Here is a 25200-nt window from a genome sequence, read left to right as displayed (position 1 = left end):
CGCTTTATATAATGTATAGATATAGATTAAAAAACTTTCACTCAAATAAATTAACATTAATTAAATAATCCTTTGTCTAAATCATTATTAGCTCAAATTAATAATAATAATAATAATAATAATAATAATAATAATAATAATAATAATAATAATAATAATAATAATAATAATAATAATAATAATAATAATAATAATAATAATAATAGTAACACACCTATATTAATTTATTGTATTTTTATTAACACACCTATATTAATTTATTTATAATAATAATACTTCATTCAACATTATACAAAAGCAATTACTTTAAAAAATGATATGATTTACAAGATATTGTAAACATATATATAAATATAATCATAGCTGTACGTACATATATAAATAAATGTATTTATATCTGTGCATATACAAAAGACAAGAAAAGTAGACGATACATACCGGTATTTTCACTAATATATATTTATATTTGATATTTAAGTAATAATATATTAATTAATTAATATTAATATATGATGATGATGGTACATGTCAACTTCGTTACAAAGGACGTGTGACCAATAGATTGATGACCTTGCAATAATGGTCCGACTCAGCACTGAGCCACTGATCTTGATCATTTGACTTTATCTATGTTATTGGCATTTTGTTATGTTGAACATATAACATATATACAAGATTTAAAGCCCAATAAACTTACCATTATCATATAAGCATGGTCATTATGGATCTTAGTTTACACTATTTCGATATTAGGTTTGTGGAAAGATTTCATACAGTATCTACTTGTTGAATAATTCTAAAAGTTACTATCTGAGTTTTTTAAGTTCAAACTTTATTAGCAGATTAACATTGTTACATTTTATATGTTGGCCGTGAGATTGGTCGGTAGCGAATACTGAGTGGTCGGTTTTACTTTATGGTATATAGATTAACCCAGATGTCTACATGATTAGGGTTAAGGTTCTACTTAAATTAAAGTTACACCTAATCCACTTAAGACGATCGACTAAAGAATCTAACAATTAACAAACTATAGAAAGGATATCAACCATTATGAAAAGAACTTCAAAAAATTATTGTTGACTTGTTGAGTCAATGAAATTAGATGTTAGAGTTACAGGTTACTAGCAACCTCATCTGAGTTAAATTTATCTGATCCCCAATTGTGAATATACAGAGTCATATGCACCGATAGCACTATACAACCTTAAGTTTGTGGATTTTAAGTCATCGAATAAAGTATTTAATGTGAAGTTCTTAAAGAAGCGAAGAACAGATCATCTTTGTCCTATCGAATCAAACACCTGATAACAAATATTCATGATACACTACACCATATGCTAAATGAATTTGAATCGAAAATAGATGGATAGTACTCACGTAGCAGCAGCAGTTGCTGAAGACATTGTTTGTACAAGTTGATTTTTAGAACTGGGAAATTAAAAAACAAATCATGGCAGAGGACATAAGCACGTGAAAAACTTGACAAAAATAAATTGTCCACAAAATCCCTTTTTTCATTAGAATTAGGAATTTTTTGGTCTGATGAACCAAAAAAAAAAAATATCAACTTTTCCTGTAGCATCAGCAATCTAGTAAACCATCAAGTGATATCGGTTTTGTGCAAATAATAAAACAAATAGTTAATTGGTCTAAGGTAAAAACTTATTGTTTCAGATTTAGCAACAAATAGTATCTACTAAGGATAGCAATATCGATTCGATCAAGTAGTAAAAAGAATGATCAAGTACATATACTACCACCAAAATGATGAGTAGAAAATAATATTGTAACAATCTACCAAGTACCATCAAATTACCACTCTTGCTTGCCGATGGTTGCAGCTCATTAAATCATTAAATATCAACCGTAATAATTTTATACAAGTTTTATATCAGCAGCCACTTATTTTATATCTGCACAATTATTTGCTCCCACAGGTTCTCTTAAGCAATTAGATATTTTGCCATAACAGCAGCTTCGACAGGTGCATCGTCTCCCTCTTCCTTTTCAAAGATTCAAATATTATTATTCAATTATTGATTTATACGTGACATAAAAAGTCGCGACAGAATGTAGATATAAATTCGATAGAAATAGTTTACCTTTTCTTTCCAGTAAAACAAATTTCCATATTCACCATTTGAAAGAAACGATGGGTGGAAGATACGGCAGATGAGATTTTTACCGAAAGTAGGGTCAGCAACAAAAACGATGGTTCTGTCATCCACTTGCCAGAAATCTTTAATTGCTAACCCTGCAGAAGCTCAATAAATTGCACAAAGCTCTAAAGACAATTACTAGATGTAGCTCAATGGATGGGTTGGGTAACATGTCAAAATGGGCTATTCTATAGTTAGTTCAGAAACAGGTCAGGGCTGGATTGACCAGGTACTCTTTTGTCCTAAATTTATTTTATAAATAATTTGGAGTAAATGATACCATACAGGGCCGGTCCCGAGAAATTGAGTGCCATGTGCGAGGCGAAAAAAAGGCCCTAATGCCTTAACGAATAATATAAGTCATTTAGAAAAAAGATAATTAACGTCATATCAATAAAGATAAAGAATTTAGCATTAGAATTACATACCGTAACAGTTAACCAATGATTTTTGAAGTTCTCCTCGCATTTTTGAAGCTCTCCTTGCATTTTCTCTTACGTTTTGCATAACCACATAACTGTTTAGGAGCCATCTTTAATCCTATTCACCAAATCAATAACCATAGTCAAAGATCATATATCAAACTTAACTTATGTACCATAACTAATTAGTAATTACCTATAAATGGATCTTAGTTTTTTTTGTTTAGATACATGATTGAAACAAATAATGAATCAATTAGTCAATTACCACAATACTACAATTATGTTAACTTCAAATTAATACAACCAAATAAGCAATTCAGTGATTCACCAATCACCACCACCAATTACCCCAACTGACTGAATACGGAGTACTTTAAATACATGAGATTATGTTTAATTTTAGTGAATGTACTCTACTACTCCATATGCATATCAATTTACAGATTTACTGAATACGGAGTACTATAACTAAATCTCTATATGACTATATTCTGTAACAATTAACAAAAACTCAAAAAGAATTACATATTGAATAATTAAAATATTACTCCGTAATATTCATAGATCATTAGTCAAGAACAAAAAAGAATTACCGAATATCGATTAGTCTTAGAGATTGTTGTCTGTACCCTGTTGAATCCGAATACACGAAGTCACGAATAAAATCCCTCGTTTTTTTTTTTTTTTTGTCGACGTTTCAAGTTTCAATTCCTAAAAATTGGATGAATTCAACCGCTCTGTATTTGATATATGGATTAGTAGATTACTAACAGCCTTTTTTTTGGGCTTAAAAAGATAAGAAAAAGACCCAAAATTATATAGACACTAAACATTGAGTAAAATATTTGGGCCCCTTGAAATATTGGGCCCTGTGCAGTTGAACTACTTGCACCCTTATTGGGCCGCCCCTGATACCATATTACAGGAGGTTGTATGCATTGGAAATACACTTAAGACGACTCTCACATGTTCGAACTGTATTCTTTTAGCCAACTTTATATAAGTTGTTTGACGCATTAGATAAAACAAACCGGATCAACCCATTATAGTAAGTGCCTAAGTGGGTCAAAATTTCCACCTCTAACATACAACGTACCTGGTGTATCAGGATAATTCTGAGCTACAACTTGTAGCTTATATCCTGTTTTTTTATCGATAGAATTAATCTCCTTTGCAAGTCTTTTCTCCTGATAAATAAGTGACCAGTATAACGTGTCTCTTATAACTTTGAAAAGTCGTCATACTTATTAGGTATACATTCATATCAATACAAAAACGGAAGAGGTTTCCTGTTAAGGTTAGCCTAAGAGGACGATATTTTTACTTAGAATTGTGCGGCTTAATTGGGTATCATCACAATCATTTTCGACCCTTTACTTCACCACATCAGAATGTAGACGCAAACCACTAGGCCAGCTTGGTAATGGTTATTTGACTGATTAAAAGAAAAAATGATATCTTTCAGGTTGACATGTTATGTACGAATATAAAGAAATAAGTGCGCGCACACACACACAAATTCTTCTTATCGACCCTTAATATATTGTTATATCCTTTGAAGGAATTTTAATAATCAAATAACATACGAGGGTTCATATCGAAATAAAAGATAGTATCCAATACAAGTTTGTTCTTTTTTATGCTCTGCGCTCTGATTCAACAAACAAAAATATACCGAACAAAAAAAGAACACTACAAGTCCTAACAAATCACAAAACTAATAATGTATTTATCAATATCCATATCATTATAGAGTATATGTTGATGAATATATTATACATACCTGAAAGAATTACTCTAAGAACTAGGCTTGCAGAAAGTGGAAATTTCAAAGTAAGTGGATTTAAATTCGAAATCAGTTGTGTAAAGTCTGGTGATTTAGGAATTGGATATGATTTATGTGAAGATACGGATGATGGTAATGATGCTCTAGTTGTAAATATATGAGTGAAATTTGTTGAAGTTTTTTGAAATTGTAATGGAGAATGTAGTAGTTGAAGAACAGCCATTGTCTTTAGCAATATCAATAATCAGCTTATTAACTTTAATTTTTTTGTTACGTTGATATATGATTTAAACTCAATAAGTTATATATAAGTATAAAAGTGTTCTTTTAGAGTAATGTTTTTTCATTTCACAATATTGTTTATGAACCAAGCACTATCAAAGGTAAATGATATTGTTCATTACATTCCTATAATATTCCTAGTCTCATTCTCTTTCCTATTCCTTTATACAAACCAACCCCATCAGTTTTATATCAAGTTGTATACTGTATTGCGTATAGCATTGTGTTTAGTAACATAACTAATCTTTGCTATTTTTGTTATATATGACCATAATACTTGTTATCAAGTATCATTGTTCTACTGCTCTAATTAGAATATTCTGAATATTTTTCTTCTTTCATTGTTTAACCTATTTTTAGTTGTATGTTTATAACATGATCAACTTTATATTGCTATCAACCTTAAATGGTGTATGCAACCAAATATGTCTCAACTTATGGTACTTCTGAACAATGTAATAATTTGACATCTAAAAACTTTTTTACACTTGTGGTCCTTGCATAACAGCATAAGCATAAGCACCATATATCAAAGACTTGCTCCAAATATATAGCCCAAGGGTGGAAGTGTCAGGTCTGACTGTTGGAGAAAACCGAATTTAAAAACCCTAGTCAAAATTTGACCTACATATGACTCTACAGCCAATGATGTATTGGTGCTGATTAAAGGGTTATTTGTCCACTTCAGTTATACTCCGTAGTAGTTTAACCTGAAGTTGCTGACCGCTGAATGCTGATATACGAAAGAATATATATAGGGGTACCAGATAGGAACTCGAAACACTACCAAAATTCCACCAAATTGATATTCATAAATGTGCATCTCTTCTTTACTTTGAAGTGATGAAGTAGTGATAAGGGAGTGATGAAGTTCTTTATTTAAAACTAGTTCAGTTTTGAACTGAACAGTTGCCTAGCGCACACCCAAAATTTCGAACCAAAGAGCTAGATTTTATCATAGCACATTTTAAATTAAGCATAACCCATTAAGATTCCCTTGCTGCTTCTTCAATCGAAGAGAAGCTATCGTTATTCAGTAAATCAGTCAGTGGCTCGCAGATAACCACATAACCGTATACGCAATACAACAGTATTACAAACTGATACACATCTGCTGTATGTATGTATGTGTGTATGCTCACACACACGCACACATGGAGGGGGAGAGAGGGAGGGAGGGAGGGGGAGAGAGAGAGAGAGAGAGAGAGAGAGAGAGAGAGAGAGAGATTGCAAATAAGAGAAAACCATGATTTTATAACTCAGGAAGAAAGGTTCAAGCCAGAGCAGTCTCACCATAACAGAATCCACAACAACATAAATACTTAACATTTTTAAACATGTTTTGTTATTAAAGATGAAGCCTTAAGGGAAGTAAACCGGCCAGTTGAGGTAGTATGAATCACGTGCCTCTTTGCTCCAGTTCTCATTCCACTATAATAACCAACCAAAACACAATCAAATTAATCTTGTTTTTACAATAGATTTATCTTAAATTACACATATATACATACATACATACATAGATAAAAAAATTATATATGAAATGATATTAAGATGTCAAGACATACCGAGAATTTGTATTTCTGTTTCTTCTGCAGTGCCTTCTTCCAATGATATTGCTCATACAGCATTGCGTGATCATGCCAACTAAACATCAAAGCAAAAAACAAAAAATGTCACAACTAAATGTGCAATGTAATGAGAAAAACTTTTTTTCTACACCTAACCCGCATACATACAAACATCGATTGATAAAGTATTTACATGTTAAAGAATCATCTTCCGTTGAAGTAAAAAAGTACTGGTACATATAAGAATCTCCATGTGCTCATTCTATTCAAATAATAATCAAAGTAACTTGAATTTTTTTAAAGAAGGTTGGAGAACTCGTTACTCGGGAGTACTCAGTTGGCGCTTTTTTGAGAGAACTCGGCAACTCGGGAAGTACTCGGTTGTTGACCAAGTTTGACTTTGACCGAATTTTAACCGATTTACCGAGTAATCTCGAGTTTTAACTGCGTACTTGGACCAAATACTCAGACCACGAACTCGGCGAGTACCGAGTCTTACAACCCTGAAGTAACAGCATATAGTTCCGTTACTCAAGTCTTTCAGTTGCAGGTAACTGCTATTATCAATAAAATTTATTCATAATACATGTTAAACAAATTCATAACAATTAGCTGCAAAATACATACATAACTTAACTTATAAGCAGACACACGCACAGATAATTTCTAAAAATAAATAAAAATGGCTCACAATCACCGATTAAATGGCTCACAACTCTTAGGTTAAATGTACAATTAGATTCATAAATCATGAAATTATGAAAATTTAAATAAAAATTGATTATACTTGTGACGATTGGAGAGTTGCCAAATGTAAGGATGAGACCAAGTGATGGCGGAGAAGGCAATTGAACCGATCCAAATGCTCAGAAATTTCTCTTGACCTGAATGTGGAACCCCTGGGTCTCCTCTGTAAGCGTTCCCGAAATATTTCTCCATTTTTTAAAATTCTAATTCTGTGTTTGATTGCTTGCTAGGGTTTGGTGAAGATGAAAGTGTGCTTGTTTCTCGAGTTATCCGTTTCTATTATCTTCCAAAATATTTTACACTTTTCTCCCTTGTTTTTTAGTTGTTTTCATTTTACTCCCATCAAATATCATACTGCTTCCACTTATAGGATTTGTTTGGTTTTATAAGAAAGGTAATTCTATAAATTGTTTATAGTTTTACTAATTTTTTTTTTTTTTTTTGAAAAGCAAGAAAGACTTATATTAAACAATCACGAATAGTACATGGTTGACTGGGCACCCTTAACAGCACGATACATCACGAAAGAAATAAGGATAACAAATTACATCGCCCTAAGCTAATTGCAAAGATTGCAACTAACAAAAGGAGTTAAAACTAAGGGTGTGAGAACCATTGTAGCCAATCCATAATATGACCCTTGAAACGTCGTGAAATCCAATCATATGAAAAAACTTGAACCTCGCTAAATAAAGATGGGACCGTCTCGAGCTTATTCTTGAACACCTTTGCATTTCTATTCTTCCATAAAATGTAACAAACCACCCAACAAACCGCTTGCCATTGATTCTTTTTATGATCATGTGCTACACCACCGAAAGTACCATTAAAAATATCCTCAAACCCGAATATAGCCGAATTATACCCCCACCATTTAAGAACTTTAGCCCAAATGTCTTTTGCCACTTGACAGGAAAAAAGTATATGCTCCACCGTCTCAATGTCATAATCACAAATCGGGCATCTCACACTATTCAAGTCGATGCCCCGTTTATCTAACTCGAATCTTACCGGTATACGTCCTAATCTCGCCCGCCAAATAAACACCTCCACCTTTTTTGGAACCAAACCATTTCGCAACGACTCAATAGAATTAACCGCCCGTGGTAGAATGACTTTCTCGACAAGAACCGAACAGTCCTTGACCGTATAAATGCCCTTCGAATTAAGATTCCAGCTCCAACAGTCTTTTTTACCTTCGGTCAGCTGCAAGTTCCGAACAGTATCACGCAACTCATTTAGTTCACTATTCGTTCGGCCCATCGGTGGATAGGCCCAATTGCCGAGCCCATCTCCCTTAAATTCTTCGATTTTGCTACTGATGTTGATATCTTTGTCAATCTCTAGCCTGTGTAGTCTTTTGAATCTGTCCTTAAACCTTGCGTTCCCCACCCAAATGTCATCCCAAAAAGAAGTGCTTTTCCCGTCCCCGATTGAGCGTATGAAAGAATTAGAGAAAGAAATCCCTAACCCGTCCACATGTTTTCTTGCATAACAAATAGAATTCCAAAGGCTAGCGTTTGGATTCCGGGCACGCCCATTACCAAGCACAAGACCTCCATTAGAACCATAAATGCTACGAATAACGGTGACCCACAAAGTGTTAGTTTCGGTTTTAAACCTCCACCACCACTTACAAATAAGAGCCAAATTTTTACTTTTTAAGGACATGATATTTAAACCTCCTTCTTCGTGAGGAAGAATGATTTTTTCCCACTTGACCCATGACATTTAGAATTAGAACCCGTCCCGCCCCAAAAAAAAATTCGTCTCACACTCTCTAGAGAATTAAGCACACAAGTAGGGGCACGAAGGAGCGAGAAGTAATAGAGAGGTAGGCTAGAGAGAACCGACTTAACTAAAAGTTAACCGTCCACCGAAAGAAATCATTTTTGCTCTCCAATCCGCTAACCTGTTGTTAAATTTCTCGATCACCGGGGACCAATCATTCAATTTCTTCATCCTATTACCCACGTGAATACCCAAATACATGAAAGGCAATCGACCGCCGAGACACGAACACCAAGACGCAAGAACTTCCACGTTATCATTACTAATGCCTTTCCCAAATAATTGACTTTTATTATAATTAACCTTCAACCCCGAAGCCCGTTCAAAACATTCCAACAAGTATATTAAATTTCGCGCATTACGTCTACTCCAATCGCCAAAAAAAATCGTATCATCCGCATATTGCAAATGGGAGATGACGACTTTATCATTACCTACCTCCACCCCTTTATACATTCCTCTCTCAACTGCCACTTTCGTTAGGATATTAAGTCCCTCCGCTGCAATAATAAAAAGAAAAGGCGATAAAGGATCACCTTGGCGAACGCCCCTTTTAAGATTAAACTCACTTGTCGGAGACCCGTTTATGAGTATGGAGATTGTAGCCGATTTAAGACACGAGGAAATCCACTTGCACCATTTGGTACCGAACCCCATACATTTCATCACTACAAGAAGATAATCACAATTAAGCGAATCAAAGGCTTTCTCGAAGTCTACCTTAAAAATTAGGCCGTGCTTTTTGTTTCGTTTAAGATCTTCGACCACTTCATTAGCAACTAACGCACCATCAAGAATATATCTACCCCCAAGAAACGCACTTTGTTCCATCCCTACAAGACGAGGTACCACTTTACGAATTCTCAAGGACAACATTTTCGCGATAATTTTATAATAGCTGCATATAAGACTAATCGGACGATAATCACTAAAACTCAGCGGATCCGATTTCTTCGGAATAAGGGAAACAAAAGAAGCATTGCAACCCTTTGAAAACTCACCAAAAACCCAAAACCAGTTGATTGCACCTACCAAATCATCTTTGATTATGGACCAAAACTTTTTTGAAAAAACCAAAGTTGAACCCATTCGGTCCCGGGGCCTTCGAACTACCACAACATTTGACCGATTCCCAAATTTCCTCTTCCGTGAAGGGAGCTTCTAAGAGCTCATTATCCGCTGATGTAATCGATTCAGAAAATAGCCCTTCAAGGCTTGGTCCATCCGAATTATGCTCCTCGAAAATGCTCTTAAAATGGTTGAAAGCAACTTCTTTGATTGTGTTAGGATTTTCACACCAAGACCCGTTAACATTAATCCCCCGGATGTTGTTTTTATTATATTTTCTCTTTAAGGAATTATGGAAATATTTTGAGTTTTCGTCTCCATCAATCATCCATCGAACACGGGCTTTCTGCTTTAGCATCCCTGTCTTAATTTTTTCCTTTTCCATCCATGTTTTTCTCGAGTTTAGCCATTTAGCTCGCTCTTCATCATTTAAACAACCTACTTCAGCTTTCAATTCAAGATCCGTTACTACCTTTTTAACCGTCTCAATCTCACTATCAAGCTTACCAAAGTGAACTTTACTCCATTCTTTAAGGTCACCTTTTAATCTTTTTAATTTGTTACGGAAAACGCAATCCTTCTGGTTACCCCCCATTGGACCAGACCAAGAATCGGCAATAACCTTGTCAATACCCACAACCACGAACCAATCATCAAAGATTTTGAACGGTTTAGGCCCATAATCCACCTCACCATCCGACAACGAAATAGGACAATGGTCCGATACACTTCTATCTAAAGCCACCACTTTTAGATCAGTCCAAAGGTTAAGAAAGTCGTCCGAAACCAAGAATCTATCTAGCTTACTCATTTTCATCCCATCATCACTAACCCTAGTAAATTTCCTCCCACCCAAAGGAATGTCCACTAAACTATTTCTGTCAATGAACTCGTTAAACCTCTTAGCCCGATTATCAAAAAATTCACAATTCAATCTTTCCGACTTATCTCTAACCTCGTTAAAGTCCCCACAAATGACCCACGACACACCATCAATACACAAAATTTTGTCAAGCGAATCCCAAAATTTACATTTGTTAGCGTCATCATGCGGACCGTACACATTGACAATAATCGATTCATTACCCGACTTTTTCCATTTTTCCCGTATAGCAATAAAAAAGTCACCAATTAACTCACTAGAAACCTCGAAGATGTTTTTATCCCAAATTAATAATTGTCCGCCCGACTTACCAACCATTTCTTTTTGAACATACCCACAATCACTAGAACCCCAAAGCCCGAATAACCAATTGTCGACTAGGTTATGACATTTCGTTTCTTGCAACGCTAGAATAGAGGGCCTTTCTACGAAACATAAGCTTTTAACATCACCAAATTTACTTTCTTTCCCGGACCCGAACCCACGAATGTTTAAGGCGATAATCTTCATTAATAAAAAGGAGATACGAACAGAGAAAAAAGACACTTACATATCTTTCTTGGTCCATTTTAGACCAAGATTGATGCTGAATTCCTCTACTCCAATACTGTTTTCCATAAATTTTAACTCTAGTAATTCCATAAAATGTTCATGTTATAATTTTCACTCGTCCTTAACTACTTACTACTCCGGTTAATAATTATTACGCTTTGAAGATGATTACATTAGAATATATTTAACATACAATAAACTTAAAAGCATTTACCTTTTCAATATAAAGTTAAGGATGATTATAATTTGCAAATAGGAGTATAGATATTTTTATGATTTACTTTTAATAAATTCATTTAGTATCATTTCTGTATAAATTGAAAGCACTTAATACATAATCATATTGAGTTTATTAAAATCAGTGATGGAAATAACATTGAGTTGCAGCTCAACTGACAGTGGCCTGCCTCTCTTAGCAAGAGGTCAGGAGTTCGACTCCGCTGGGGTGTAACATTGCACTCAATGTTATCCCATGATCTGAAGTATCCACTCAGGTCGCATTTCGCTTCGCGCGGGGGCAGCGGGGAGGGGGTTTTACCGGGCATGTCCTCGGATTGTCCGGGTTTCCTCTAGGTTAGTAGTTGGAGGCGGGTTATACAACTACGGAAAATGAACGCGTGAGTGGTTAAGTCTCCCTGAGTGATCTCAAACTGATGTCCAAAAAAAAAAAAAAAAGTGATGGAAATATTAACATCCTTCTAGCATTTTTCTAAGTTAAATCTGCATAATAGTCGATCATAAATCTATATATTTTTATTTTATAAATTTAAATAAATCATAAATAAACTATATTACATTATAAATTTATAAATAAACTATATTCAATTTACCTAATATAATGTAGAGAAGTAGAAAAAAAATATAAATAAGCGTGAGGGTAGTATTGTCTTTGCGTAATTCATACCCTTACTCGTAATTTTCTCCCCATCTATAAATACACCCAATCTCCGGGTACACATCTAACAATCTCGGGTCATTTCTAGGGTTCATCAAGTTCATTCAAAATCATATACATCGGACCGTACCAAATCGGTTGTTCTAAGATCTCAAGCATTCCAATTCCAATTCCACTTTCCAATCTTCAAATTTCATTCGATATTTGAACAAAATCACTTCCAAATTCAATTTCAACGGAGCAAACGGTACGCTGTAACATTCAATTTTTGTTTTGTGCATAACAGATCGTTATATTGTTATATAATCAGTTAATCTGCATAAGTAGGGTTTTAAATGAGTTCAATTTTGTAACTAAGAAGTTATTAATGATACTAGTGTTTGAATATGAACAATGGAGGTAGAGTAGATGATAACGATTCATACCAAAAGAGAAATCGAGTAGCTTCGGATGAATTCGGTAGAGCTATAGCGAAAATAGCGGTCACTCAAATATGCGAGCGTTTAGGTTTTGATAGTTTTAATGATTCTGCTATAGACGCTCTTGCTGATATTGCGATTAGGTATGTTAGAGATTTAGGTAATACTGCAAAGTTTTACGCTAATGTGGCAAATAGAACTGAGTGCAATGTGTTTGATATAATTCAAAGTTTGGAGGATTTGGGGTCTTCGACTGGGTTCCCGGGCGGGTCGGAGCTTTGTACTAGTTTGGTTGGGTCGGGTGCAATAAAGGAGATTATGAAGTTTGTTGAAGTGAGTGAAGAAGTTCCTTTTGCACAACCTGTTCATAGCTTTCCAATTGTTAAAGATAGGAAATTGACACCGAGTTTTGTTCAAATGGGCGAGACACCTGAGTTTAAACATGTACCAGAATGGTTACCTGCGTTTCCAGATCCGCATACATATATTCAAACACCTGTTTGGAATGAGCGGACATCAGATCCCAGATCGGATAAAGTTGAGCTTACTAGACAGAGGAGAAAAGCAGAAAGCTCGTTACTGAGTCTGCAAAAACGATTGTTGTCTGGTAGTTCAGCTGTAACTTCGACGTCAGAAGTTGCAAATGGGAGTAAAAAGACCCGGTTTCTTATGATTTCTGAAAATGAGAAACCGGTTAATCCAGTTGTCTTGCCGAATGAACGTGTGAATGATGATGAATCTAATATGGAGAATCATGTTTCTATAATGGAGACATTTGCACCTGTAATAGAAGCGATGAATGTAAGGGTATCTGAGTCGAGTGAGAATGGAGAAAGTGATTTTCCAGATAAGAGGCCTGCAGTTCGTTTGAATTTTAATATTGGTAAGAAAAAGATAGGCGATTCGTTGGATTTGCGACTATGGAATAGGGGTACGGGAAGAATTTCGTCTTGGTTTGGACGAGATGATGTGATGGATGATAAGAAGAGGAGAGCTGAGTTGATTCTAAGACAATCGATAAAGAATCCGTTAGATCTTCCACAATTATAGATGAATTTACGGTATTGCCCTTGACGACATGTCTACTAGCTAATTCTTTCAGAAAGTAAGAATCTATACTGGAAATTAGTTCAGTGTAGGTACTTGGTTTGAGTCTTAGTTGTAGGTTTTTACAGTTCCAGCCTTTCAATTTTCAGCCAGGTTATCTTTTATCGTAGCTTTTATATTGCAAAGAAATCATCATTTCATTTTGACAATTAAAACGAGGTAATTTTCTTATGGCTTAGTTTGAAAGACACATTGTATGTAAATTTGATTGTTGTGAAGTTTGATTATGGAAATCAGTGGACACTTACACGAGCTGTGCATGAAATTCTCACAGCTTTGTATAATTGTGTAACTTTGCATCTTGATGTCGAGTTTCGGATAGTATTAAATTGATTATTATGTGCTAGCACTTATGTTAATATATGAAGTTGTATAATTGCACTGAGACCTGAAATTTTATAGATGACCTTGCAATGCACATAAGCATTCTAACCCATATTTCTAGTCAAGCAGGTGAAGCTGATAGCCTATTTCTACGTTGTCTAGACTAGGCTATATGAGCTAGAATGTTTATGTGCATTGAGTGGATTTATCAAAAACATTGTTGGATTTAGCATTGATAGCCTATTAGCCTGATGATTCAACATTTAGTACTTGGGTTGAAAGTAGGCATTGATAGCCTATTAGCCTGACGATTCAACATTTAATACTTGAAACTGGAGAGACGGTTAATGATAAGTTGAAAAGAGCAGGACCTACAGGCCTAGAGGCTAGTTGGTCAGGCTCGTTTTGTCTTATTCGTTTGGCATGATTCCTTTTTATCGTGTTGTAATCGATTTTGTTTGGTTAGTGTGTTTTTATGTTTTTCCGGATTGTTAAGGAGACTCGTTTATAGATAGTTTTCGTTTAAATAGTTGCTTTCTAGGTACGAGCTTTCCCATTTCTCCCGTCTTTTTGGATTCCTTGTTGATGGCGTTTTCCAAAGAAAAACGACCTCGGTTCTATATAAGTATTCTTTATTTTTGCCAAAAAAAGGTACTTTTTAAGTAACTCTTGATGGTTTTCCCAGGTAAAGAAATCCAGAATTGGATGATCGAAACCTGGTATAGCGAAGATTACTCTATACTATATCCTGAAGACTTTGAAAAACGGAGTAAGAAAGTACTTACTGACTTGGTATTAAGGATCACTGCTCTTGTTAGTCTCTTTCTACCCATCACTATATACAAAACTCGTAGTCTCTTACTACCCATCACTATATACAGAGTCAATATAGAATTACTACCCATCACTATATACAAAGTCAAATAATTCGTATAGAATGATATTTTCGGCATCATTTTTAATAAATTCATCAAATTTGTTCATTAAGAGTGTGTATCTATAAACACAGACCGAAACTTTTGTGGCTTCAGGTTAACGTATGCCGTGTGCTTACTATTCCATACAAAACAATCTATCAAAATGTGTATCTTGAAGACTTGACGAAATTAACCAAAACGGATAACCCAAATAATGTAAAAAGTAGTAAAGAACAAGTAACTTTGCAGCAACGATCGGCATAACAACCTACTCAAATCCAAGATTGGTGCTTTTAAGATCCCATAGAATGAAGGCTACAAAATTACAAACGATGGACTTCGTGAATGTGATTAAAGGATATCTGGTCCTTTCAGTTAAGTTTCAACCCAATTTCTGTGGGGAACGCCTTTCCACGATGATTGAAGATCATGAAGTTCATATTGGAGGGTAAAGACACCACCCTGCATTTTAAACAAGTTATATTAAACTATCAGTTTGTTAGTGACACAGTATTTAATCTCAAGTAATGAGTTTTACACCATATATAAGTTGCTTTACAAACACACTCCTATATCATAAGACAGATTCAAAGACATAGTTTAGCAAGTTCTTTACATTGCTACAATGTTTAGGTCACCTATAAACCCTATTAAAAGGTCTAGAGTTCTACGGCTCATTCACTTTGATAATGCTTTCTTTTGAGTAAGCTCATAATCCTTCTTAAGACAAAAGATGCAGTTAACTCCAGATTTTAAAATAAAATGTGCACACTGCAACTTTCTGGACACTCCATTTTAGTCCCTAAGGGTCCCTTCTAGACAAATATGAAAAAGATATAAAGTGCAAAGAAAAAACATAAAGTAAATCTTGCCACCTCTGTTTAGTACACTTAATGTAAGAATACTAGTTAATGGTTTGTTTGTGTGTGTGAAAATCCTGTATACACGAATGATGTCCAAAAGGCGCATCATTAGTAGGATACCTAGAAAAGGAAGAGCAACTATCTTTTTTTTTGCTAGATGTGTGCGTGTGTGTTTGTGTGGCGTTAACTATACAACTCAAGTTATAAATTTAGTAGTTTACCTTGCTTATCTTCACATAAGGGGCATTTTATCGACGTGATTTAGAAGTTGAACATATAAAAGAGAGAAGGATAGACAAAAAATTAACATATACAAGTCACTTCAAATTCATAGCCAATAATCCTGTCCAAGTCTTAATATATTTTAGAACATCATAACTATTACTTCCACGAAAGTTTAAAGAATGTGATTGGCTTACAATAATGCACATTGAAAACATCTTTATCTTCAGCATTGATTGATCTTCTTCTTATTTATAATTATTCATGTTAAATTGATCAAAGCCTTAAAGAACGAATCTGGAGAAGTGAAGACGCTAACAAATGCTAGTCAAAACTTAATAGTTAATACACAATTATAACTCACCAAAAGGGCAAATGTAAGTATCACTACAGATGTTTCTAAAACAAATCAAAGCTAAATTGAATCCCAATACCTAAAGAAAGTAACGTTTTGACAAAAGATGTTTCAATACAAATCAAGGCTAAACTGAATCCCGATACCTAATGAAAGTAACGTTTTAACAAAAGATGTTTCATTTCAGATTATTCATCGCATCTTCCCCAAAATAAAACAAACAATTCTAGAGTCGTATTCATCAATATAAAGTTAAGAGTACAAGTAGCACTTTTTTCGAATGTAGATGCATGTTTTCTCAAATGTGCAGCTTACAAACTCTGTTTTACCTGGGCGGTTACTAGGTTTAAAGCTATCTTCTATGGAGATACTAGTAAGCTTAACTAGTAATAGTTTAAAAACTCGAAAGTGTGCAATGTTATATTACTTCTTTTAAACGTTTCCAAACAGAGTCCAAAACTCCAATCTTTTTCTAGCATGCTCCCTACATGTGACAGCATTTAATCTACTACTGTATTCATATAGATTGCATTATTAGTCCTATATTCATTGACCACAAAATGCTAACAATACAGAAGGCTATTTCACACACATAGAACCTAATAACATATATTACATATTAACATACTCGCATTCGAAAATAACCAAGAATCAATCACAATAACATAAAAAAAAGTATTAATAAATTGAAATTAAAAAATACACAATTTCTGAAATTATGCACCTGTTCTCATCTGAATCTGGAAGAATTGAACGGAAATTGCCTGGCACAGTTAATCCAGCAAACAGACTCAAAATCAAAACTAATATCAACTCAACTATCACCTGCAAATTACACACACACTATTAGATTCACAAAAACCCTAATTGTACATACACGTATTAATCGCAGATAAACAGATAAAAATTACTTCAAATGGAGGTCCGGTAAACTCATCTTCAGTGATCTTAAGCAACGACCTATCTAATAATTTAAAAAAAAAAAAAAATCAGTACTTAATTACTTTATAATTTAAAATTGAAATTAATTTAAGATAGATAAATACATTGAATAGTAGAGTAAGCGGCGTGGAAGAGCATAAGAACTGCGATTACGCCGACGGCGAAGTTCATACTCATCGTCATCGCTGAAGCTGATCGCCGGCGTGTTATTGAAAATTCGAGATTTGCCGATTTGGGGGATTTTATTTAGTTCTGAATTGATTGGATGAATTGTTAATAAAAAGCATTATTAACAAAGTTCTCCCTGTATTTGTAACCCGTTGATAGTTTTCACCCCTCTAAAAAAGAGTGGTTGAGTGTGCCGTGTGATTACCATTGATTGCAAGTTTAATTCTGGGCTACGCCTTTTAACTACGCAGGCTTGTCTGAGTGACCAACATATTACCTGGGTTCAATTTTTGCCAATGCCATATCGTTCAGGAGCAGTATGACCATAGAGTGCGCATAATGCGCAATTCACTCGGTACTAGGTTTCTCGCTCGGTGCACTTGATTACCCTAGGTTTGACCACTATGAAGAAACCAATGTGCTAGTGGGGATTTCCTCGCTAATTGTGATGACCCGGAAAACAACAATAGTTGAGTGTGTTGTGTGATCACCATTGGTTGCAAGTTCAATTCTTGGTTAGACCTTTTAACCAAGCAGACATTCCTGAGTGGCTAGCACACCGTCCGGTACTAAGTTTCGCGCTCGAAGAGTTTGATTACCCGGGGTTATGTCTCTATGGAGGAGTCATTGTATTCGTTCATAGAGGAACTTACTCGTTAATTCAATAAAAAAAAATTCTTTATTTTAATATATTTGAATTAATAACCATCAAATCAATAGTTAGTTTAAATTCAAGATAATTATTGATAATCAAATCAATGTTCATTTAGAGACGGATATATCATCCATAAATCCAAATTAATGGTAGTTATAAACTAATTTAAAGGTTAATATATTTAATTTTGATTTTAATCCATTGATAAAAGATGACATTATATAAGTTTTCTTTTTATAAATATAAGAATAAAAATTTATATTAGTACTCCTTGTCATTTGCAAATATCAGGTAGATCGCCTTTTAATGTTAGTATGATTAGAGGTGTTTATCGATTTAGTTTATATTTTTTTCAGGTTTGTTCGATTCAGTTTCTTCGGTTTTGAAATTTTTGCAAACAAAACCGAATGCAAAACCAAAATCGAAGCCGAATTCAAGTTCGGGTTGGGTTTCGTTAAAACTAAAAAACTGAAGTAAATATAATGTAATCAAAATAATGATTAAATGTCAATTTTAAGTTCGACTTTGATTTTAGAATTAGTTTGTGGTCTATATATATTAAATATTACTCCCTCCGTCTCAAAATAATTGTCGTGTTTTGACTTTTTGAGTCTTTTTTCTTCAAGTTTGACTTCGAACATCTTTCTTTGTGTTATATAATATCGAATGAAAGTTATACCAAATGAAAACACATTCAAAAATAAATCTATTGATATAAATTTAATCAAATATTCTATAACATACACCAGCAAATATTTAAAGTCAAAACTTAATAAATTAACTTCGAAAAGTCCAACAGGACAATTATTTTTAGACGGAGGGAGACTATGGTTTTTAGTTTAACCAAATTTGGAAAAGTAAAACAAGAATCTAACCGAAAACTAAATTTAAATTTGTAAACCTAACCTGAATTCACATTTAGATTATTTTTCTTTTTTCCTATTTTCATTTGATTTGATTTTAAGGTTATATGTTTTGAAACCAAATATTAACAAAATCAAGTCTCAGAGAGGTTGTGACTTCTGAGACCACATAACTGTAACCCTTTTGCTAGTAGATAAAATTCCACGTGTCATCAACCCATTTGAGCTGTCCATACATTTTAGATAAGCATATGGATCACATATCATCAAAGTCACACTTTCAGCTAAAAAACCAAACCAACATACACTTGTACAGTTGTTCCTAACCAAATCACAAATTTTAGCCCAAACACTTCTAACCACAACAAATGGCATCCATGACAATAACATCCTCATTCCTAGGCGGCTCAGCCGCCATCGCCGTCACAAAACAACCCTCAACCGCCACCAGCCGACCTGGTTTAGTGATGATGGCCAATGCTTCAAAAATGTCCAAAGTTGAAAAGGTTATATTAGATGAAAACAAGGAAGAAAACAACACAAATGGAAGAAGGAATATGATGTTTGCTGTTGCGGCTGCAGCCGCATTGTCGTTGGCTAATGTTGCATTGGCTGCTGATGAAGAACCGAAACGTGGGACCGAAGCTGCGAAAAAGAAGTATGCGCAGGTGTGTGTGACCATGCCCACTGCGCGCATTTGTCGTAACTAGTTAAATGATTATTGGGTGCATACATGTGTTATATTTTTAGCAAGTTAAATTTGTGTATTGAGCATATGTAAAATTGATGATGATTTTTAATTTACTTGTTTAATTTATGGTTGTTTAAAATAACAACTGTATATTGCCTGTATTTTGTTAGCATATCCGAATAAAAATACTCGTTCCCTAGATAGTCTAAACAGGGAAAACCTACTCTGTTTACCCATTAGCATTTGATCATACAACAATTTATATTTTTGTTTAGCCCCAAATTATTGCTGACAATTTTTTTTACTTTTCTATGCTTATGTTAATTTGCTATTATAATAATCCAGTAGTTAACATGCCAACCAAGTAACACAAAAGAAAGAACACAAATTGATGTTATTTAGGTTAATATAACTCATTATCAACTTATACAAACACTGTAAAGATATTTTTAACGAAAAATATTAGCATGAAATGCTCATAATTAAGGATGATGAGACCTACAAATAATGTTTCTCCTTCAAGCTTTCAATGGTCTCTTTGATGCCTTGTTTAAGAAGAGTATAGTTAATGCCTAAGCTTTTCGCTTTTTCATTGGAGAACTGGTACCTTGTGATTGGAGCATCATCCGCACACCTGCAGGCATCCAATGTACCCAATATTTGTTTCAGAAGTTATAATCTTTCTATGAAAACTCGTTTACCGTTTAACTCGATGATTTATTCATCATAAGTGTTCAACATTCTTGATAGATGTGGCAACATGGGCGACTCATGTGGTTAGGTAACACGCCAGGATGGAGCTTTGTTGAAAGGACTCAACTTTAATTAAGCACGGAAGTGGTCTAACATTGACTTGTGTTGACCCGCAAACACTAGTTTAAGTCAGGTTTTAAAAACCATTTATAGATACATAAGCCTAGAAAGTTATTATTTCATCAGTAAACTAAGGGTGCATTCATAACACATAATGATTAAGCGCTGAATGATTCAAATTTGAATGATTCAAAGGTTCTGACTGAATTTGTTTTAACTTCAGAACTCTATGAATGATGTAAAATCAATGCATTAACATTGTTAATGTATATTAAAAGAATATATTTTAATATTTGTTTGATAAGTGTTCTAGATATTACTTAAGGAGAATATTATATGAAATTGAGGTGGTGAATGGTTAAGAGAGTATTTCAACTCTGAATTATTTGTTGAACGATTCAACATCATTTGTTTTTCAGATGTTTGAACAAAATGCAGAAGCATCAGAACCATTAGAAAAATCTTTCAATTAAACAATCTAGTAGGTTTTTATGCATTCAGAATATACTTTAATCTATGTTCAACCCATTTGACCCGTTTCCTATTAAGCTACTTGTTTTGGTTGAACCATTTGAGCTGGGGTACAACCAAGATCGACCCTTCAATAAGTAAACGGCCAAGTTTGACACGTTAAATCATTGGTTTCAAATTGTGTGTGTACTTGTAGGCTACATAAATGAAGAACTTACTTTTCAGGAAGGTTAAATGAAGGATAAAGCTCGCGTAGTATTTGGACTATGTCCGAAAAATGGACGACACTCTCAGACAAACAGTATCTTCCATTTGCAGATGGCATCTCAAATGCAGCAATATGCGCGTTTGCAACGTCCTTCACATGAACACACCCAACAGTGATATTGTTGTATGTTGGGGCTGCATGTTAATAAACATATTAGCAACTGAAAATAAAACTTCAAAGTGTAATAATTGCAGAAAACGACCATGAAACTAGGGTGACAATTGGCTACTCATTAATTTATGATTAGGTTGATTTGGGTTGTATTTGTATCTCAAAGGGGTCAAATGGGTTATTATTGTTCAAATATTTGATTATTGTTGTAATCATGTTATCTTTGTAATTACTATAACTTTGTGTTAATGTGTTTGTGGGTCAACTAAATCTGACCCCACTCATTTCAATCTGCATAAAAACTGACTAGTTACCTAACCAGAACCAACCCGCTCATCTTGACACCTACAATGAAAACATGGAGTCCATATGAAAGGATGAATGTATATGCATACCATTGATCAAGCTTAAAATGGCCTTGGCACTTGTATTAAGGGTTGGTTGCAGGAGAGGCCCGATAACCAGTCCAGGGTTAATGGTGACCATGTCTATCGATTTCTCCTTTACATATTTCCATGCAGCTTCTTCGGCTAAAGTCTTTGATAGCGGATACCACATCTGAAAATACCAATCAAAAAATTAAAATTTATCATTTCTAAGTATGGGTAGAAACAGAACAGATCGATTGGGTCGGCCCGTTCACACTTTTAGTCCATATTTTTTGTGTGGTTTCTAACCAGTTTGACCCACTTGGCTTGTTTCCCTTTTAGTTTCAAACATTTTCACCCGCTGAAAAACTCAATTCAGTAGTCAGACCGACCCACTCAGTAAATGGGTCATGATTGCCACCTATGGAAAAAATCACTCTTGTTCTTTTTGGTTGGTTACACTTTTGGTCTATATTTTTGTGTGGATTTTAACCAGTTTGAACCAATTGACTTGTTTCCCTTTTAGCTAAAAACATTTTCATCAGTTGAAAAAACACAACTCAGATAATCAAATCGACCCATTCAGTAAATGGGTCAAAATTGCCACCTTTGGAAAATCGCTCTTGTTCCTTTCACTCAATTTCTACCTACCTTTGTTTCCCTGCAAAACTGTTGATTAGAAAACCAGGTTTCATCAACCACAACTTCGGGTGTCAACGGCAACCCATTATACAAAAGTGCAGCAACGGATGAAGTCAAAACGACCCGCTTAATCGACGGAACCTTAGAACACGAACTCAAAACGTTCAGTGTTCCCTTCACTGCTGGATCAATCAAATCCTCCTAAAAACACAACAAAAAAGCTATCAACTTGTAGTCCTATAAATCCAAAAGATAAACCCTAAACAAATGATCAAGACGTACACACCTGTGGGTGATCACTATGAATAAAGAACGGTGATGCGGTATGAAAAACGCCATCACAACCTTCAACACCACCATCAAAGGAACCATCTTTTAATAAGTCTGCTTGAAACAGGTGTAACCTTTCTTTAGCTCCATCCAGTTCAAGCAAATGTTGAGTTTTTTTCTGGTCATCTGATATTAACAACTTTGAATAATTAATCTAATATAAACAACTTTTTACAAATAGTTTTGAATAATTAATACCAAGGTCACGAACTGTGGCATTCACAATGTAGCCGCGTTGAAGCAAGAGTTTAACGAGCCATGAAGCTATGTAACCAGACGCTCCGGTTACACAAACCACTGCATTTTTCTCCTCCTGCTTGTTCATCCTATTTTTCTCTTTTATAGTGTTTGTACACAATACAAGTGTTGGTTGAAATCTTTAGATATGTATAGAGGATACCATAATTATAATTATTATAATTATAATTATATATAAAGAATGAAGATTGCAATTAAGGACTATTTTATTAAGATAATCCAATAATGGCAAAATAAACATATCAATGCTCTTGATATGGATGTATTAATGGTGCACACAAATACCTGATCAGGCTATTGCTTGCGCCGCAAATTAATATTTGGTGGATTTTTCACGCACTAAACTTGAGCGTGCAAAATTCACTAAAAATATATCTACGGTCTAAGCAACATCCAGATTAGGAAATGTAATAACTATAATTGTACATTGATTAACGACTATTTATAGTTTTTTGTTTTAAATGTTTACATTTTTATAACTATGTTTAAAACTAATGCTGATGGCTGGTGAAATAAGTTATTTGCCGAGGGAAACTACATTAAAATTGGTGGAGTACAAGTATTTACAGGAAAAATATAAAAGTTATTGATTTATAGCTTAGTGTCATGACCACCATGTGTTAGTGATATAGAGTTGGTAAACACTCATAATCATAGTAAAACCACATTGTAAACAAAAATCATCATCTTTTTAAACCACTAAGAAAACAATCATAGATTTTCATCCAAGCCTTTACTTACACTTGCATTTCCACTTTCATATCTTAAATTTTAATTTAGTTAGAAAGACTAAACTATGTGAAAATAGTAATTTTTTGAGTTTAGTCAACACCACGAATTTTGTATATTATTATTATATATATATATATATATATATATATATATATATATATATATATATATATATATATATATATATATATATATATATATATATATATATTAATGACAATATTTTTTTATAAATAAAATAAAGAGTTAATTACATCATTAGTCCTTGTGGTTTACTCCAAACTATACTGATAGTCCTTTTTCTTTATAAAATTATACCGCTAGTCCCTGTGGTTTCATAAATAAATGGCGTTGGTCCTGAACATAACACCGTGTAATTAGTTAACGAGACAAATTAATTAGCGTTAAATTTAGGACAAGCACCGTGCATTTATCAAAGCACAATGACTACGAATATAATTCTCTTCTTTTCCTCACCTTCATCTTCACGATCTCAAAATTATAAACCCTAACTGTATAAACCTTCATCTTCATTATCCCAATTACAATAACCCTAATTTTATAAACTTCATCTTCAACTTCAGCTTTGGTGGCAATAATTATTTTGAACAAGGCATACATTTAAACGATCCTTACAACTTTTTAGAATCAAAATTACGATTAACAAAATCTTTTCTTTCTAAACAATTTAATAGCTGATCTCTTGTGTAAGTACATCTTCCTTAGCTTTATAACAAATAACCATGCCTTGCATCTCTTGTTTAAGTATAACTTGACATCCTAGCATTTAGTATAACACGTATCGTTCATCTATAATATGAAGGACGATCGGGATAAAAATAAAATAAGGTGATCGAGATAAGAGGGATATCAATTGTGAGTAACAGAATTCGTAATTACATGTTGACGAAAATAGTAACGAATGCCTCCACCTTGTTTTCTTCATATATGTAACTATCCGAGACTGCCTCCTCGTTACGAAGGTGGTGGATGAGGCGGTGATGAACTGTTTGGATGCAGCGGTGGTGAACGATTTGAAGAGATCCACTTGAACTTTAATTAAATCAAATTGGACATACACTTGGTGATACTGTTTTACTTACGATCATGCAGGGCGGAATCAGACCAGCGACGGCGACCCGTCAAACACGAATTAAGCAGAAATAATTAAACAGTGAGCTTTCAAAATGGATCAAAATAATCTTCTCTTTATAAACATTAATAAAATTAGTGCTATTGTAATTGGAATGATGAAAATGGAGGTTTATAAAATGAAGGTTATTATAATTGGGATAATGAAGAAGAAAGTTTATAAAATTAAAGTTTATAGTTTTGAGATGATGAAGATGAAGGTGAAAAAATAGGAGAAAATTATACCTGTAGTCCATGTGGGTTGATAAATGCACGATGATAATCCTAAACTTAACACTAGTTAATTTGTCCCGTTAACTAATTGCACGAGGTTAGGTTTGGGAAACTAATTACACGAGGTTAGGTTTGGGACCAACGCCATGCATTT

The 25200-nt window shown here is 34.0% G+C and overlaps 7 protein-coding genes across 7 annotated transcripts; 2 read left to right on the top strand and 5 right to left on the bottom strand.

The window, feature by feature from the left end:
• Positions 1–1946: 1946 nt before the first annotated feature.
• On the bottom strand, positions 1947–4596 carry LOC139888998 (thylakoid lumenal 15.0 kDa protein 2, chloroplastic-like). Its single transcript, XM_071871976.1, has 5 exons — positions 4371–4596; positions 4263–4288; positions 3684–3774; positions 2106–2257; positions 1947–2000 (listed from the first exon to the last, which is right to left on the bottom strand). The coding sequence occupies exons 1-5, from the start codon at positions 4594–4596 to the stop codon at positions 1947–1949; spliced, it is 549 nt and encodes a 182-aa protein (XP_071728077.1).
• A 1293-nt stretch (positions 4597–5889) lies between these two features.
• LOC139864770 (uncharacterized) lies at positions 5890–7231 on the bottom strand. The gene is made up of 3 exons (XM_071853339.1): positions 7014–7231; positions 6224–6302; positions 5890–6086 (listed from the first exon to the last, which is right to left on the bottom strand). Exons 1-3 carry the CDS (start codon positions 7163–7165, stop codon positions 6018–6020), a joined length of 300 nt encoding a protein of 99 aa, XP_071709440.1. The 5' UTR covers positions 7166–7231; the 3' UTR covers positions 5890–6017.
• A 2569-nt stretch (positions 7232–9800) lies between these two features.
• LOC139888982 (uncharacterized) lies at positions 9801–11225 on the bottom strand. Its single transcript, XM_071871960.1, has one exon. It carries the CDS (start codon positions 11223–11225, stop codon positions 9801–9803), a length of 1425 nt encoding a protein of 474 aa, XP_071728061.1.
• A 1038-nt stretch (positions 11226–12263) lies between these two features.
• Positions 12264–13931, top strand: LOC139864764 (transcription initiation factor TFIID subunit 8-like). The gene has a single exon (XM_071853333.1). It carries the CDS (start codon positions 12549–12551, stop codon positions 13629–13631), a length of 1083 nt encoding a protein of 360 aa, XP_071709434.1. The 5' UTR covers positions 12264–12548; the 3' UTR covers positions 13632–13931.
• A 980-nt stretch (positions 13932–14911) lies between these two features.
• LOC139864759 (membrane magnesium transporter-like) lies at positions 14912–17595 on the bottom strand. Its single transcript, XM_071853329.1, has 4 exons — positions 17416–17595; positions 17281–17333; positions 17094–17194; positions 14912–15391 (listed from the first exon to the last, which is right to left on the bottom strand). Exons 1-4 carry the CDS (start codon positions 17492–17494, stop codon positions 15301–15303), a joined length of 324 nt encoding a protein of 107 aa, XP_071709430.1. The 5' UTR covers positions 17495–17595; the 3' UTR covers positions 14912–15300.
• A 1676-nt stretch (positions 17596–19271) lies between these two features.
• On the top strand, positions 19272–19797 carry LOC139864749 (photosystem II 5 kDa protein, chloroplastic-like). Its single transcript, XM_071853321.1, has one exon. The coding sequence runs from the start codon at positions 19366–19368 to the stop codon at positions 19705–19707; it is 342 nt and encodes a 113-aa protein (XP_071709422.1). The 5' UTR covers positions 19272–19365; the 3' UTR covers positions 19708–19797.
• Positions 19798–20186: 389 nt separating this feature from the next.
• LOC139864741 (phenylacetaldehyde reductase-like) lies at positions 20187–23016 on the bottom strand. The gene is made up of 6 exons (XM_071853315.1): positions 22890–23016; positions 22648–22817; positions 22371–22562; positions 21747–21909; positions 21191–21374; positions 20187–20322 (listed from the first exon to the last, which is right to left on the bottom strand). The coding sequence occupies exons 1-6, from the start codon at positions 23014–23016 to the stop codon at positions 20187–20189; spliced, it is 972 nt and encodes a 323-aa protein (XP_071709416.1).
• Between the last annotated feature and the right edge of the window lie 2184 nt (positions 23017–25200).

This window comes from Rutidosis leptorrhynchoides, chromosome 1 (assembly GCF_046630445.1).
Source record: "Rutidosis leptorrhynchoides isolate AG116_Rl617_1_P2 chromosome 1, CSIRO_AGI_Rlap_v1, whole genome shotgun sequence".
Classification (NCBI taxonomy): domain Eukaryota; kingdom Viridiplantae; phylum Streptophyta; class Magnoliopsida; order Asterales; family Asteraceae; genus Rutidosis; species Rutidosis leptorrhynchoides.
This window is presented reverse-complemented; position numbering and strand designations above follow the sequence as displayed.

Coding starts and splice junctions, on each gene's coding strand:
- LOC139864749 (XM_071853321.1), top strand. CDS start 19,366: ATGGCATCCATGACAATAACATCCTCATTCCTAGGCGGCTCAGCCGCC.
- LOC139864759 (XM_071853329.1), bottom strand. CDS start 17,494: ATGACGATGAGTATGAACTTCGCCGTCGGCGTAATCGCAGTTCTTATG. Junction 17,334..17,415: donor CGCTTACTCTACTATTCAAT/GTATTTATCTAT, acceptor TTAAATTATTAG/ATAGGTCGTTGCTTAAGATC. Junction 15,392..17,093: donor CCAGATTCAGATGAGAACAG/GTGCATAATTTC, acceptor TTTAAAATGCAG/GGTGGTGTCTTTACCCTCCA.
- LOC139864741 (XM_071853315.1), bottom strand. CDS start 23,016: ATGAACAAGCAGGAGGAGAAAAATGCAGTGGTTTGTGTAACCGGAGCG. Junction 22,563..22,647: donor TTCATAGTGATCACCCACAG/GTGTGTACGTCT, acceptor TTGTGTTTTTAG/GAGGATTTGATTGATCCAGC. Junction 21,375..21,746: donor CATTTTAAGCTTGATCAATG/GTATGCATATAC, acceptor ATTAACATGCAG/CCCCAACATACAACAATATC.
- LOC139888982 (XM_071871960.1), bottom strand. CDS start 11,225: ATGAAGATTATCGCCTTAAACATTCGTGGGTTCGGGTCCGGGAAAGAA.
- LOC139864770 (XM_071853339.1), bottom strand. CDS start 7,165: ATGGAGAAATATTTCGGGAACGCTTACAGAGGAGACCCAGGGGTTCCA. Junction 6,303..7,013: donor CAACTCTCCAATCGTCACAA/GTATAATCAATT, acceptor TTTGATGTTTAG/TTGGCATGATCACGCAATGC. Junction 6,087..6,223: donor AACAGAAATACAAATTCTCG/GTATGTCTTGAC, acceptor TGGTTATTATAG/TGGAATGAGAACTGGAGCAA.
- LOC139864764 (XM_071853333.1), top strand. CDS start 12,549: ATGAACAATGGAGGTAGAGTAGATGATAACGATTCATACCAAAAGAGA.
- LOC139888998 (XM_071871976.1), bottom strand. CDS start 4,596: ATGGCTGTTCTTCAACTACTACATTCTCCATTACAATTTCAAAAAACT. Junction 4,289..4,370: donor TCTTAGAGTAATTCTTTCAG/GTATGTATAATA, acceptor GTGATTTGTTAG/GACTTGTAGTGTTCTTTTTT. Junction 3,775..4,262: donor TAGTGTTCTTTTTTTGTTCG/GTATATTTTTGT, acceptor CTTATTTATCAG/GAGAAAAGACTTGCAAAGGA.